The sequence below is a fragment of the Conger conger genome, chromosome 1 (assembly GCF_963514075.1).
Source record: "Conger conger chromosome 1, fConCon1.1, whole genome shotgun sequence".
Taxonomy (NCBI): Eukaryota; Metazoa; Chordata; class Actinopteri; order Anguilliformes; family Congridae; genus Conger; species Conger conger.
In genome coordinates, this window is record NC_083760.1 from 23,245,280 (window position 1) to 23,261,908 (window position 16,629).

General features: G+C 40.9%; 1 protein-coding gene across 1 annotated transcript in view; it reads right to left on the reverse strand.

Moving 5' to 3' along the window:
* Positions 1-12,900, reverse strand: part of tmem260 (transmembrane protein 260) — a 36,709-nt gene extending 23,809 nt beyond the window's left edge. Inside the window, exons 1-3 of the mRNA XM_061258268.1 lie at positions 12,315-12,900; positions 5,158-5,189; positions 992-1,143 (exon numbers count right to left, since the gene is read on the reverse strand). Coding sequence (XP_061114252.1) covers positions 992-1,143; positions 5,158-5,189; positions 12,315-12,423 — 293 coding nt within the window. The 5' untranslated portion in view covers positions 12,424-12,900. The remainder of the gene's footprint in view (positions 1-991; positions 1,144-5,157; positions 5,190-12,314) is intronic.
* Between the last annotated feature and the right edge of the window lie 3,729 nt (positions 12,901-16,629).

Consider the following 16,629-nt stretch of genomic DNA (forward strand, 5'->3'; position numbering starts at 1 on the left):
ACAGAAAGGGTGGAGGTCAGAGAGTAGAGGTTAGTCCGGGCCTAGGGCATGGCAACACTGGCAGCTGGAGGAACACAGAGAACAAACACTCCACAGAAATTGATGTTCACCAATTATACTAGATTACAAACTAAGCCCCAATAGATAGAAGCAGGATGTACTCTTTACGAGAGCTGTGCTTCACCAATGCGGTAACAGACCACGTGTAACGGGAGCCAGTGACGGACTGTATATTTTAATTTAGAGAGGCTGATTAAGTGCATTCAGTCTTTGTGCATCCGGGGACGCGCTGATAGCACCATGTCAATAGTATAGAGTATTCCCCCTCCTACGTTTGCCTGGTCCCTGACCTTCCACCTTGCAGAGCAGGAAGGTTAACTGGATAAATAACTTCCAGGTCGTGGGGGGATTAGCAGGAAATTGAGTTGTGAATTCAGGGTCATGGCCCTCAGGAGATAACTGTAACAGATTCAAAAACCACCCCCCCGCCCCCGCCGCCCCCCCACCTGCGCCAGGGGTCCCCTGACGCGTCCCAGCTTGCATTGGGAAAGAGAGCCCCCACAGGCTGACAGCGACACCAGCAGCCCGACACCACAAATTTCTTCCTTGTCTTCTGATGGGATTTTGTTTCATCCTGGCAGATCCTGGTCACAGAGGTCAGCTGTCCCAGGGGCGTTGGGCCCACCTGTGCACTCACACAGCACATTGGCCTAATCGCTGCTCTGACCAAATCAATATAACTCCTAACCATTCTGAATGAACGGCTGGAAATCTCCCAGAGCATGAATCTCCAGAGCCAAGATTAGCTATCCATTCTTAAAAGCACTTAATTGCTTAATTGGATATAACTGTACAATGCCGACTGGAACAATTGAGAAATTAATGGTTCCAGTAGGCATTATTTAGAAAAGCTCAGACTCTATCTTTCCAGCCATTTCAAGTAAACATCAGCGGTGCACTTATCATGCCTTCAGCCCACAAAATGGAGTACCTGCAGACAGTGAAGCAGAGTGCCCCGCTCGCCAGCGCTCCCAGCAGGCCGCACAGCAGGTTGACGCTGTAGGCTGAGGACTGGAAAGGCAGCAGAACCATTGCCGCGTGGGACAGGAGGGTGAACAGGGGGTAGCCGGGGGGATGGGCCACCTGAAGGGTGCAGAGGGACACAGGGCCCAGTCATTTCAGTTAGAGGGACCGCCACTGTATCAAAATTTATATACGATTCAAGCAGTTATACATGAAAACACAAAGTCCATCACATTTATAAGTTGGAAAAGCTATTTGCAAACAGCAAGGTACAATACTGCCAGCCATGGACTGAATGGTGAACTGGTCTGCCTGTTTTGTGACTTTTCTAAATCCCCATTTATGTCATGCTATTAGACCGAGAAGGGAAAACACGCTTTCTAAATTCAAAGCATAAACACACTGTGCGCAAATACGACCCCTGTTTTGTCATCATTAAAAGCCATACATACATATGGCATACTTACACAAACATGATGAGCAGGGAGGTTTAAGTCTCCCATAGGAATATTCTTGAAATTGCTAACCTGCAACCAACTGTGTGTATTTATACATCTTTTTTATTCTTATGTATGCACATTCTGGTTTAAAACCTAGGACGCAGCAATTTTCCTGCATTTTGGAGGCCAGGTTTTGTAAACTGTAATTCAGCTGATATACGAAATGCGACTGTCGCCTACTCTGGTTGGACACATGAGGAAATAAGAGGGTAATTAAGCTTAATAAGCAGCGATTAATTAGTGAGAGAACAATCGGGAGTGGGGTGCAATCCACCAAAATACTGGCTTAACTGGCTGGATAAGAATAGAAAATTCACACAATGGAAGGAACAACAACATCTAGAAGTCTTTTCTAGGCCAAACGTGTGAGGCGCTTGGTGCATAGCAACAGATATAATCTCTTTAGCACAAACTGCAAGTATTCACAGCACTGCATTATAGGAGACCAGTTCAGCCAGTTTATCTCCATAGAAGCCCTCTGCACACTGCAAAGCCGTCACACGGATGATCATATTTACCATGTACAAAAGTTGCAGTTTTATGAGAATTGCTACAAAACAGCCTACAGATCATATTTATCATGTAAAAAAGTTGCCGTTTTATGAGAATTGCCACAAAAACAGTAGGGAAGCATGAACACTGAAACCAACAGAGAAGACAAAGACTATTTTATTTTATACCAACTCACAATTGAAATTGTAAAGTGCCGTAAATATCAGTTTTTCGTCATCCACAATACCATGTAACTTTACATAATAATGTTATATAATAATTACATAATGTGTAATGGCATTCAAAAATTCTGTTACATATTCTGATATCAACGTATTACCATCACAGAATCTTGAATACTGCTGAATAAAACAGATATTTAACACAAAGCAATATTTGACGAGCCAAGCCTTAGGACATGAGCACTGTTCCATGAATTGGCTTGCAAACGCACATAATTTTTAATCATTAAATTACTAATTGTGATTATTCTGGTACACAGTGGGCTGACTGGAAAAGATTGTTGGAGAGTTAGCACATGAGGAGGTGTTTTCTGCTTCGTGTCGCTGGAGGACTGTATAACCTGCTATGAAATCCAGTTGCCAAACGCACAGGCTGCTATTTATGAGATGCCTGGAGACTGTTGAGAAGCGAAATGCTCATTTTCAGATGCTAATTCCACAGCACTAATTTCGCAATGCTACATTGTTAATTCTGCCCAATAGCCTTACGGAAGGGGGCTGTCGAAGGCTGTCAAGATAGGTTTTTGAGACCGCTTAATTTCCAGATTCACAAAAAGATTTTTTTTTTTTGTGGGTAGAATAAAGACATGTATATAGTCAAATATAATATTGGATTGTCTCCTTGTCAAAGTCATAGCATTAATATTTTTAAATCAGTTCTGAACCAAAAATAATTTGTGGAATATTATTTTGCCAAAACATTTAGTGAAAAATTATTTTGGCAAAATGTTTACAAGTAATCCCTCAATGTGTGCAATGCATTCATTCATGCATACATAAAAAAATGAAATCCTTTTATATCAAGTTTCTGTAATAAGACTGAGGCTTGGGTCCAATCAGAAAATGTTCCTTAACCTTAACTGAAATGCAAATTTGTTTGTATTCAAGCAGTTTGGCAGGTTCATCAAAATGATATTAAAACACTAGAAACATTTGCATTTACAAGTTAAGGACTGATTCTAATGTGAGAGATACACTTCCTACAAGCTTTGCATAGCATTGCATTCAATATAATTTAGTACTGAGGAGGATCCATCAGCCAAACTGTTTGCTTTTAATATTTTACATGTGTTACTGGACTGTAAAACAATTAAAGTGATATGCTGTACTCTGTATTGCAAAATAAAATGGTTCATTCTGATGTGCATTCAGCATCAAGATACATCTTTTTTGAGTTATTCAAAATACAAAAATATTCATATTCATATTTTTCGTATGTTCATAGTCAATTGTTTATGAATAATTACCCCGGACACTACAGAACGATCTACATTACATTAAGAGGATAGAATTTCACTAATAATGAGCATAAGCCTCTATCACTGACAGTCCTGAATGAGATTCCACCTCCAAAACCCGCAGATACCAGCTCGGAAAGGGAAGACGGACAGAGAGAGGGCGATGGAAGTGAAAACCGAAAACAGCCGCTGGTCCCAGAGAGAGGACCAGGGGCGGGTGGGAGCGAGAGAGAAGGAGAAGGACAAAGGGACAGGAAAAGCAGGGAGACAGAGAGAGAATGATGAAAGGGAGGAATGGCGGCGGAGCGAGGGAGGATGAAAGGACGGGGCGCCAGATGTAATTAAAAGCCTGTAATTTTAATTACTGCCTCTCTGACGAGCGCGGCGCCCGAGCGGCACCTCTGACGCCGGCGGGCGGGGCGGGGCTAGGTGGCGGCGGGGGCGACGGCAGACGACCGTGCCCTGACCGCGTGATGGCTCGACCGGAGCGGTGCCGCCCGCCGCAGCGAGAGGTCGCGGGGGACCCCGGCAATTAGCCCCTAAGCCCTGGCAGGGCTGATAAAGCGCCTTATTAAGCACGGACCCGTCCTCCGCGCTGATGGAGCCCTGTGACTGGGAACGGGCGGTGAGGGGGGGTTAAGAGGGGCGAGAGGTGAGCGCCGTGGTAACGCTGACACGACCGCGCGGACCCACCTGAGCACGCCCAGGGGACGCTGCTGCACGTGTGGAGGCACGGAGCCTGAACCGGGGCAGCCAGAGAGAGGGAGTGAGGGAGTGAGAGAAAGAGACAGAAAGAAGAGAGAGGGAGAAGAGTGAGAGCGAGAGAGACAGAAAGAAGGAGAGAGGGAGGAAAAGTGCACAAGTGAGAGAGCGGCTGAAAGGAGAGGGAGAGGTGAGAGTGCAAGAAGAGAGAAAGAAGGAGAGAGGGAAGAGAAATGTGAGAATGAGGGAAAGATACAGAAAGAAGGAGAGACCGAGAGGAAAAGCGAGAGAGGGTGACAGAGAAGGGGAGAGGAGAGAGGAGAGGAAAGAAAGAGAGAGAGAGAGGCCGTTTGGGACGTGGCAGGCAGGTGGAGACGGGCGGGGCGCAGTCTTGCAGCAGGGACGTGCTGGTGGAGGACCCCGGAGAGGGGCAGGGCGGGGGAGGGGGGGACGGGCCCTCGGTTCGGGGCCGGGGGAGGCTGGGCGAGCCCAGGGGGACACAGACGAGCGGACGGGCGGGCCACACGGACTGCGGCACTAACGGCCGGATTACTGGCGCACTGACACCGCCACAGCCTCCCTAAAAGGATCACAGCGGCGTAATAAACTTTATTAAATAATAAAACTTATTAGAACTGTTAACCCGATTTAGTTCATTCTTCGCGGCTTACACATACACACACAAAAAAAAGAGGGGGGTATAATAAGCCTTATACCGTACATAAGGCAAAGCCTACAAAAGCCATCGCCTTACCATTGACTTTAATTGGATTTGAAAAACGGGTTGTAAATTATAGCATTCTGTACTCCTAACTTAGTAAAATAAGTGTATAGAAATAGGAAAAAAAACCTGTAGCCTAAAAGTAAATTAATCTGCTTTCTGCCCATGCTTAATTAAACTTCCTTAATGCTTATAAGAGTTAATGAGCGAATTGATTAAACAATACGGCTAATGCTTACCCCCAGCTCGCAAGCAGCGGTGATCAGCTCTCCTGTGGAAGAAAATAGAGAGGGAAATTAATGTAAACCCAATAATTACTATTAAGAGATGAGTCCCCTCCAAAGTTTTCCCCATACAAATACTTGCACTGGGGTTTTGCATTAATTTGCCCGGATCAAAACCTGCAAATCTTCCCAGCGTGACATTTCCTAAGCGGCAAGCTCACTCTCTCCAGCGCTCCCTGTTCCCCTGATGCCCACCCCCCATTTACCCCTACCCCCCTTTTACCCCCCTTTGCATATAGGAACATGCATACACCCTCATGCACACACACACACACACACACATACATCCATATGCTTGCACAGGCATGATCGTTAATACTCACAAACACACACGTGCACACACAAAGTATGAACGCACACACACGCTCACTAATACACGTCAACACACACATACACACATGCGCACGCACATACACACAAACAGCCCCCTCCCCACTCCACCACACACACACCCTTCTCATAGCTCTCTCATCTCTGAAATCCTTGCTCCCCGACTCCCCAATCGACACTGAAACTCCCCCATTAACGTCCCCACACCTCCCACATTTCTGTGGGCACGCGCCCCACCCCAATATCCATGTACTATAGGGAGGACACAGGAGGCCTGAATAGAGGACCGAAACAGGCTCAGAGGACCTGGCTAAACAGGAAGAAGCTGGCCGATTCACCACTGAACTGTGCCGCTGCACCAGTAGGCAGTTCCCTTACCACCCTTTAACCCACATCAATTCTATTCCACACTGTACATTATAGCATAGACCCCTTGGATTAAAGGGGAAGACTCAGCACCAACTGTTTAAATACTCCATTTAATATCATTCATAGGTACACGGCTCCGCGCTGCCCGTTCCGTACAGTTACACGGTTCATTCTGTCAAAAGTGGCCCGGTGCTGACAAACACCCATTCTATTTGCCCATGCACTTTACATCCCATGAAAAGGACATGAACCCATCTCTCCCACAAACCCCTCTTTTTATTGAATACATGCCGGCAGAACTCGGAAAAATCTGGCCGCTCCGTTAGCAGCGCTGCGATTTCCCCCGATGTTATCGCGTCTAAACGGCCATTTATGTGCGGGAAGAGCTCCCTCTTGAAGCGGTTTAATAAGGTTTTTCAACGGAAAAGCATATTTCAACGGAGCCATTCAGTCGTTTCGCCGTTCCGTATCGCCCGGGAGAAGCGAAGGCGTCCGGCGCAGTGAGTCGTGGCCGCTACATTTTCAACAGCCCGGTCTCCGGCTGTCACTCATCCGCTCGCACGCATTCTAAAGACGCTCTTTTCTGGGCCGCTTTATGGGAAAGAGGGAAATTCATTCTTAAAGGGCCGGTGTGCCGCACAATGGACAGAAAAGGGCCAAGTGTCAAATTGGCGAAGAGATGCCGTGCGCGGGGAAATGTGGAGTGTACGGGGCGGGAGTACGAGAGCCAAGCGTCTTTGTGATAGCAGGGCGCCCGCGCCAGTCCCCCCGCATAATCCCGCCATTTCCACACTCTCATTCCTAGACAACAGCCTCCCCGCGAGCCACGCTCAGCCTCTCCCGGCGCATCACACCTAAAGAGATTAGGACGTGAAATCGAGACCCGCGCTGGGCTGGCGCTATTGGGACCGCATCCCGCTCCGTCCCTAAAGACTGCCGGATGGGCTGGCCGGGTATCCAAAAACCCCCCCACCCCACCACACGGGGCCCCCCTGCTGCTCTCAGGCCCGGTTTTCAAAGGGCCACTTCTGAAAACACGTGGTTCACCTGCGGTCCGTTTACAGGGCATAAGCCAGGACTTTGGCAGACAGCGCGGCACGAGAGGGCAGGAAGGAGGGGGTAAGCCCCTACCCCACCCCCCCCACCAGAGCCAAACTTACCTGTCAATGTACTGTACACTGTAAAAGCACATTACATAGGGACACTAAATGCCCATTACCTAGACTGCTGTTTAACAGCCATATATTGCTATATAATTTACTGCATCAGCTACTGAAATGACTAGGGTTGAATGTATGCATGGAAACTACGAAGTTTATGCACTTAGTAATTGCCTAAAGATGTCAATACAAATTTACTTATGGTTACAGGGCAATTACTATCAGCTAATATCAATGTGAAGTCCATTTGCTGTCTAAAAAAAGTAGTTTTTAACATTTATTTTCATAGAGTGAACAAATTGATTTTTCCCAGATTAATGTGAAATTGCATCTTTAACCTTACTAGTCTAAAACTGAACTTAAATACATAAATATGTTAATAATAATGCAAATGGGTGGGATTTTTGACATTTAAATCCAATACATTGTGAAAGATCTGTCGTGGATGGGAATAATAGGGTACACGCGGGCGCTTGATAAATCGGAGGCATGGCGAGCGCGCTGCACCCCAGTTCAACTGTCAGAGGCTTGCGGGGCTCCCGCCGCACCGCCGGTCCTAATCGCTCTCCCCCACACATGATCATCTCCGCAACGATAATCCTGACACGGGAGCAATCCGCCGGCTCCTCGCCAGCGCGACATCGCCCGGGCATAATGAACGCATTAATTCACAACGGGGCCCTGAACGCTGCCCCTGTCACTTCATTGTAATTTCCAAAATAATAATAACAAAAATAAATGAAAATATCTATTAACATAATCTTCACTTTCTGTCACGGTTATCTCCACTTTCGAGGCAAAGTTACTTGAGAACGTCTGCATTATGCGTCGCGTTTGATAATCGCTGGTGAAATGCAGAATAAGCGGAGTCTGTGAGGGAGAGGGCGGCGGGAAAAAGAGCGCTCCACTGTCTCTCGCGCCCAATCACGTACCACGAGGAGCTATGAATGCGCCAAGGCAAAAGGTTACGGCGGAGAAAACACTGCCATTCTGCAGCTTATTAAAAGCTTGACATTTCATTTATCTTGGGGAAAATATAGAAGTGGTGGCGATAACTTGAATTTTCAAGGATACAATAAAGTTCCCTTTCTGGATTATTTTCAAGGGCAGTGGTGTAAATAGCAACTAGACTAGTCTGTTGGGGAAGGAGCTAAACTCCATAAAATCACTTCACATTTAATACCTCCAACGGAATATTTCCTCACATTAAATACAAACAATACCATTCAGATAAATTCATTCTGTATCATCAACAGCTATTATAAAAAATATTTCCCATTTACAAAAAAATAATCATGCAAGCTTTTTCCCCCAATATCATCTCAAATTGTAATGAGTAAGGAATAGAATAGGAAAATGACTTGCCATTTGTATCGAGAACTATATTTCTAAGACATTTATTATTAGAATGAGAAAACCTTTGTGCTAAAAGGAAAAAATATTAAACTGGAAAGGCTTGTAAAATACATTATTATCATTATTATAATCTATATTTTATTAGACTTTTTTTTTTTTTTTACAGAGTTGAACACTTAACTACTTTCAAAATTCTTAAATCCTTAACATTTTGTAAAATTACAAAACAAAACAACTTCCGCATGGCAGTTTTACCCCCACAGATCAAGACAGTTTTTTATATTCACCTTAAATAAGAATAACTTGTCTACATTGTCATATTTCAGATTCCAAAGCCACATTGAGTCATGGATTTGCACTTGCCACTGGTGTCTGCACACACAAGCAAAAACAGAGCACTTCGATGCTGAGAAGCCACAAGCCCGCCAGAATTATTCTGATTAACCAGCAAATCATAATCACATTGCTAGCTTTGGATTTCCATTAGGGATACAACCATTTTTGCTCTTGCACTTAAATGCCACTAATATCCATAGTAGCAACCTGGCAGTCTCTAGTTTTTACAACTTTGGGTGGAATACATGTTTATCTTTCTCAATGTCCAAATATATCAAACAAGCTTCTACAGTAAAAACGATAAGATAGCATGCTGAGTACTATAAAATATCCATAAAAAAGAAGATGCCATTCAAAACAACATAGCTATAGCCATGTACTGAGCTTACCATGTGACTAACTTGGTATGCCAGCAAGGACCGTTCAGAGCTAGCTAATGTATGATTAAAATATGTAAATGTAGAAACTAAACGTTTGCCATGTATGCATTTAATGATTTATCTCTTTCTTGCTGGCCAGAAGGACACTGATCAGGTAACTGGTAAAAATATTGCAACACATACACATTGTTTTACTTCTACTGCATGGTGATGGGTTGTTGCGTATGGATCTTGATATCACACACTGCAGTCAGTACCAGTAAGGTTTGTGAAAATTCTATTTTGTAACTTTGGCACATGCATTTTCCATGTAATGAATTCTATATGCTGTTGCTCCATGGCAGTATCATTTTGTCCACCTTGGACAAAATACCCAAGATAACTGCATTTTGCTCCTTAGAAAACTGTCGGATTGTGGGTTTAAGATCAGTGAAAAATCTGTGATAAGTGTCAAGTTTGAGTTTTTGGTGGAATTTTTGTTTTCATTGCAATTGATTGTTTTTTTCAAAGTAGAAACCTGGGGATTCATTTGTCGATTTGCATTTAATTTACTGTAGTTGGGGTGGAATTTGAATGAGTTTTCAAACAAAAGGCATAATGAGCCAAAACCAATATTATCTAATACAATAAACAATGAACATATACAGTATTCATTGCACATAATGGAGAGTTTACAATTTGTAAATAATCAAGTAAATTACAGTGGACTTGTATGTATTGATGGACAGTTCCAAACGCTTACAGTTCCAATGTGATTGTCAATTATACACTTGCTAGCATATGAATAAAAACTGATTACACAATGGCATTAAGAATTAACCACTACTCTTTGAGAGTTACAGACACAAATATTAGAAACTTTTAGCTAGCTCGCTTGCTCTGAAAATTGGTAAATTTAAGAGGCAGATGATGGCTAAGCAACTGGACACTAGGGAAAAAACATATGTAGCTATAAAAATTTCTGATAAAACCAAAATGTAGGATTTCTCTGGAGGAGGAGCCATATATCATTTATTTCACAATTGTCTTAGTTGGTATCAACAGTGCAATTCTGGATTCAAAGCTTAAGTTATGCATCCTCATATTTGCTTTTTAACTACATGTATGTCCCTACATTGTGTTGTTTCTAAGTTAGTCATTTACAATTAAAAACCAAGTTTGAGTAAGTATACAGATTGTTTACATATTATTTTATTATATTATTTATGGACTTAAAATTCTTTAATTGGAATAGAATTGGAATTGTTTTTATTGTATTGTGGAGGGGTGTCAAATATTCATTCTTAACAGGCATTAACTATTTCATTATGAATTTATCCTGTCATGCACATCCCTAATAAAAATGTTTTTGTTTTTTTTTATTCTGCAGATAATACTACAATGTGGACTCACTTGTTTCAACAGCACATTCATCCAAACTACCATTTGATATAATTGTGTCCATGTGACGCAATGCACACCATCTTTTGTGCAGAAATAACCATAACAAACCACCGTGGAACCACAACTGAAGATTTTCACTAATCCTACTAAAATCTCTTTATTTTTGCATCATGATGCCAACTCCTTGCTTATATTTTCTGATAATGGACACAGATGATTAGATTAAGGTATCCATGTAACATACACACTTGTGGATCTGCACGCTGTCTGACCTAAACCAATTTCCCCAAACAAAAGCGCAGGCTCTGCTCCTGCTCCAGACGAGAAATCTCACTCACAGAGCTGCATGCACAATTACAATTAAGGGCCTGCTTCATATGCTGAGGTCAGAGCCAAAATGGAGAACCACCTTTCCAATTTAAGCTGCTTTCCAAACTTCCGCCAGCATTACAAATGCAGCTACATGCTCCCATATGCCATGGAATTCAGGACAGACAGGCGCATAAACCAGTAATAGCCTATCACAGGTGCTTCTAGAAATACCCATTATAGAGTCTACTAAAGCCCTTCGAATACAACTTTTCAGTTGGTGACTAGACACAGGGATGCCGGACACCCTCACAGCAAATGAACAGTGATTAGAACCACTACAGTGCATTAGTACCCGTCAAGGTGCCCTCTCTTTGACTTTATATTTAGTGTTAATACTCAGTTTGTTTCAGTTTTTGTTTTGTTTTGTTTAATAGTTTTTAATGCTTGCACCCCCACTCCCACACTCTGCTGCCCCCAGGGTGGTGTGGTGCTGCCCAGGCAGTGGCAGGGAGGACGGCAGGGCCCCTTCCTCACCCTAGCCCCCCTTTCCTAATCTCTGTCCACCTCAGACAGCTTCGCTCCTGGCACACCATAGGCCCTGCGGATTAGCTTGTAAATTGAGGGCTTTCAAATTTGTTAAAGTGGCAGCAAATACCAGATTAGCGAAATCAGCCATAACAGGTGTGAAACAGTGTGCAGCCAGGTACCTACCCATCATCGGAAACACATGTTAAAGAAATGAATGGGGCCCTAAATTATATCAAAACCACAGAGGAAATTAACAGAACATAAAATAGAGACTATTCATAATGCATAAAAATACAACACAAAAGTTTCAGAAGGTTTCCTATTCATGACGTTATTCTAAAAACAAGGCTATTTAGAGGGTACATGATTACATTATTGATACAGCTGGATATATCTGCATGCTACATCAAATACCTTAATCAAGGGTAGAGCTGCAGTTATCCAATGGGGATCTGAACCTACAAGATTCAAGTTACAAATCCTGATCGATACCTACTTAAAAACATACATACATAATAAAATAAATATAACAATGGAGTATGAAATGCCCCCCAACATGCACCTGAACCCGTTACCTCTGATTAATAGACAATAAACTAGTTATTTCAACAGGAAATATGATGGCAAAGTAAATTACACCTTCACATTTAGGTGTATTGAGGTGTATATAAAGTGTATAAATTAATGCTTGGAAAAACTAACACATTCGTGTTTACTAGTGTTTACATCTTTAAAATAATAATCTATACACTCATATGTAAATACATGCAAATAGACACAAATCTAATTTCTACGGCTAATAAAGCATTGGCAGAATGTCAGCTAAAGTGCAACTATGATTGTGCAGTCTAGATATGTAGGCTAGGTGTATCGTCAATAGAGACTAGAGAATACCAGTAAAGCAGACTGCATGTTGCCCAGATTAGGATGGAGCGATTGCATAGCCAATTGTAACTACCTGAATCTCCTCCCGGTACAGCCCTCTGTACGCACGGCAGATAAAGCGCCGCCACGCAGGCGACCGTGGCGCCGGTCAACAGCCAGGTACTTCGCTCCGCCGACGTCATATCGTACAGTTAGTCTCTCAGTTTTACTAAATTAATTGAATGTATGGCATACAGATAATGTTAGCAGGCTAATGCTGTCAATTCAATAGCTTGTCAACCAATGAATGGGGCGATCGCCAATCGAAACGAATGAAACAGCGGTAGCCTATTTTCCCTCTTAGTAGCTATTACCAAGACAACCAGTCTGAAAATATCAACGCAAGAAAGGGTTCCAGATTATCCGTAACGTTGTTTGATATGTAACTGTTAGCCAGCTCACTGTTATGTTGATAATCTTGCGTGGAAGCTAGAATGCCCGACATAGAACATTACAGGAAAATTGACATATTGTCGCAATATCAGCATCATGTTTGAAGAACTGAGTCTGTAAACTATGAAAAATAAAGCGTAGTATGCGAGGACAATAAACAATTCATTATAATTTCTCTAGGACTCTATACGCTAAATCAAACTTTCCATGTAAACAGTGGATTCATGTCTTCCTTGTTTGCCTTCACCATCACACGTTTCACTAGATTTAAAGGGGCGTCCAACATTTTATTTGGTTAACATCATACGTTAGTGTCGCCACTGAATAGTGAAATATGATATTATTTTAGAAACTCGTAAGAAAAAAAAGTCTGTTATTTGTATTTTTCCGATACATTGTTGTTGTTTAGTTGTTTAGTATAATTTTTACTATTATTTCCTCTTCTGGTCGACATTATGGTACGGTCGAAAACTTTGAACGCAGGTCCCCGCCAGCGCGAGTGTGCCGCTCAATTGGCTCAGATCTGCCACCTATCTGGTAGTAGCAGAGTTGCCATCCACGTTTTGTGAAATATGAGGGCTTGGGAGCCTACAGTATCTACTGTATAGTAGCTTATGCTGTTTGTGGCCCAGCTCTTTGAATTCCATGGTCTTATCTCAGTGTTCCTCATAACAATGTTTTTATGAACTAACTGTAGCCAATTAATAATAATAATAATAATAATAATAATAATAATAATAATAATATTACTATTATAATAAGGTAATTCCGATAAAAATCTACCAATAAAGCATTGTTCATAATACTGCCCAAACAAAAGGTTATGGTCATTCAAAAATGCAATTTGTTTTCAATATTTGATGGCTTACTACAACAGTACTACTTGGTGTATGACTTCCAAACTTCTAAGACTAGTAGATATTTTAGTTAAGGAAAATCAAGTCAAATAGATCAATTATTCAAACCTTATACAATGCCAAATTGGGTCCAGCCAGAAAAATACCAAAAGGTAGTTGGTAAAGTGTAAAGTTTCCTATCAAAATGAAACTTTATGTTCTTAATAATAGAACTTTATGTTCTTAATAATGTAATAGGCCTACTTATGTGCGGAAATGCTTTGATACTGCAATGCCTTTTGTTTTGTTTTGATCAGACAGGGCCTCAATTTACAGGAACATTTACTGAACATATACGCAATATCATAAATGTGGCAAAGCATTGTTTGTGTATTTAGTTATAGCCTTTTCATATTTCACATAATAATAAAATTTAAAAAAAAATAAGCATTATATAAAGACATATAAAAATTAAAAACCTGATATTTCACAAACCATTTTCAACTTCTGTACTGAAGAAACTTCTGTAATTTGTTCAAACAGGCTATTTTATTTTATTGTATAATGATATTATTGTTGTTTTCGGTATGGTTTGGTCATTTAGCACCATTTGGCGAACTTGAAATGTGAAATTGTGGAGGTAGTGGAATTAGTGCACTGGCAGATCTGGAGTCCTGATTTCAGTGAATGAATGTAGACTAGTGATACAACCATTGAGATAAATTAACTTTGTTTTAGTTTTTCCAGTTGAGGAGTATTGTTTTATTTTTGTTGCCATGATTAAGGCGATTAAAATGTGTTGTTGATGCTTAGGTGGTGTTTGAATTGATGATAGGTTTCCAAGCAGGCACAGGGATGGGGAGAGTGCTGTGATCCAGAAGGTTTGATGATGCCTTTCCAGAATGTTTGGATTGGTGGGAATTTTGTGTTGGGTTGGGATATGTGCTTGGTGAACAATTTTATATTGGATGAGCTGGGTTTTAGAGTTGTTGGTGATAGTAAATATATTGTTGCAGATTTGTTTCCCAAAATTGATATGGGTGGTTATATTATATAATTAGAATATAACTTTCCCATTCTGCAGTTGGTAGCACCAGAATTAATTATTATATTAAATAATTAATTTGACAATGGCAGTCAAAATGCAGTTTAAAATAATCTCATTGAGCTAAATAAACAATTCAAAGTAGGGTGGTGAAAAAAGCTACAGATATTACAGTAAACACAGATAACACAGCCCTGGGTATGAAGCCAAATGCAGATTGCCCATTAACTACTTACATATTTACACATGAGCACTCTCAAGACCTCCAAATGACAAGGCTACAAGAACAACACAGGATTTATTTATTTTTTTTAAATAAGCACATTTTATGTATTCATGTTGCAAATACCACTAAATATATCTTGTCAAGCAATGGACTTCTTGCATTGCAGTTGTTTGATTTATTAATATTGAGCATTATGTTGTTTAGAAGTAATTTTCATTCTGGTCTAGCTCTTTGTCTACCTCCACCACAAATATATTATTAGAACATACAGACAGGTGACAAATTAAAGGAAAAACCTGAATAAATTAGTGGAGAGACATAATGAATGCAGATGCTTCCATACAGTTTTACTGCATGATACAATTAAGCAGTTAATAGTCTATCATGCTCTGCTCAACTGGCTAGTGTTTCAATAGGAACAGTGACTAAAGTGACATCTGCATTTAGATCTATAGGAAGGACATCAGTAAATTGGTCAAACACACGCATTTGATGACCATGATGCTCATGCATTTGTGCATATATGAGACAAAACAGAATAGCAACTGTTCCTCAGGTGACTGAGAATGTCAATACAGGATGTGAATCAGAACAGTCCATCGTCAACAACATAGAGAAGGATATTACAGTATTACAGTACAGTACAGAGTTGATATTATGTGTACGAAACCACATTTGAGAGTTCAGTTGTGCAAAAATGTGGGGGACAGGTCAGATGAGTCATCCATAACCATAGTCTCTTTTCTAAATATGAATATGAATAACTAAAAAATAAACAAAACAAATACAACAATATAAAGAGCATAGTACACTTTGGTATAGTGTCAGCCTATGACAGACTAATCAATTACCTTCATTTACAAAATATCAGAGTGAATAATTATGGAATACATCCATATACACCTTCTTGCATAAAGTTTGACTCAAAATTATATTCTTATACCTTTGCCTTTAATATTAGCTATCCTACAGAATACCGTGGTACTATCAGCATGGAATTTAAGCATTCTGACTGACAACATAAAAAATTTTTTTTAATTAATGTACACAGCCTTTCATATGAGGGCAGTGTTGTGCGTCACCATCCTCTGAACACAATTTCGGATATTTGTAGTACACTTCTCTTCCACTTGTGGTTTGGCTGCAGTCCCTAATTAAAGTCTAATTTAATGTGAAATGGATTTTGCCGTGTTAGCAAATTCATGAAAATAGAGGTGGCAAAATAGACAGTAATATAATTCGCTGACAGTATTCAGGAATATTTTAATCATTTAGTTTAATCTTTTAAGACAATGTTTATTGTTGACCCTTCATGAATGTAGTTCATACTTCCAAATAGAAAATACATATTTTTTAAATGTGTCTAGTATGGAAATTTCCAAGCAAAATAGGTTTTTCATAACTTTCTATTGTTGAATTTCTGTAAATTATGGTGGTCTATGAGATTATTGTCAAATTTTTTGTTTGCATAAAAGATTGAGGTTTGTATGTGGCATACTTCCCTTCCAAATAATCATGTTTATTGTGAGACTGTATTTTTCACCCTGTGGCACAATGATAACCCAGCACCTAAGAATGCAGAACTTATAACCACCAAGCAATGATGTATGTATCAGTTCAGCATTCTCCCAGTCTTGGAAAATGAACCATTAGATTACAAGCCGATGCACAATCTTTGCAGACAGTTAAAACTCATGGTCACATTTGTTTCCTTTACATAATATACATTGAATTACACCACTGACTCTGCAACGAGGAAAACAAAAGGAAGGTATTGAAAAATGTCCCGTTGCGCTTGCCATAATCGCTCCCCACCCACTGTAATGGAAGCCCAGGATAGGCCCCTCTG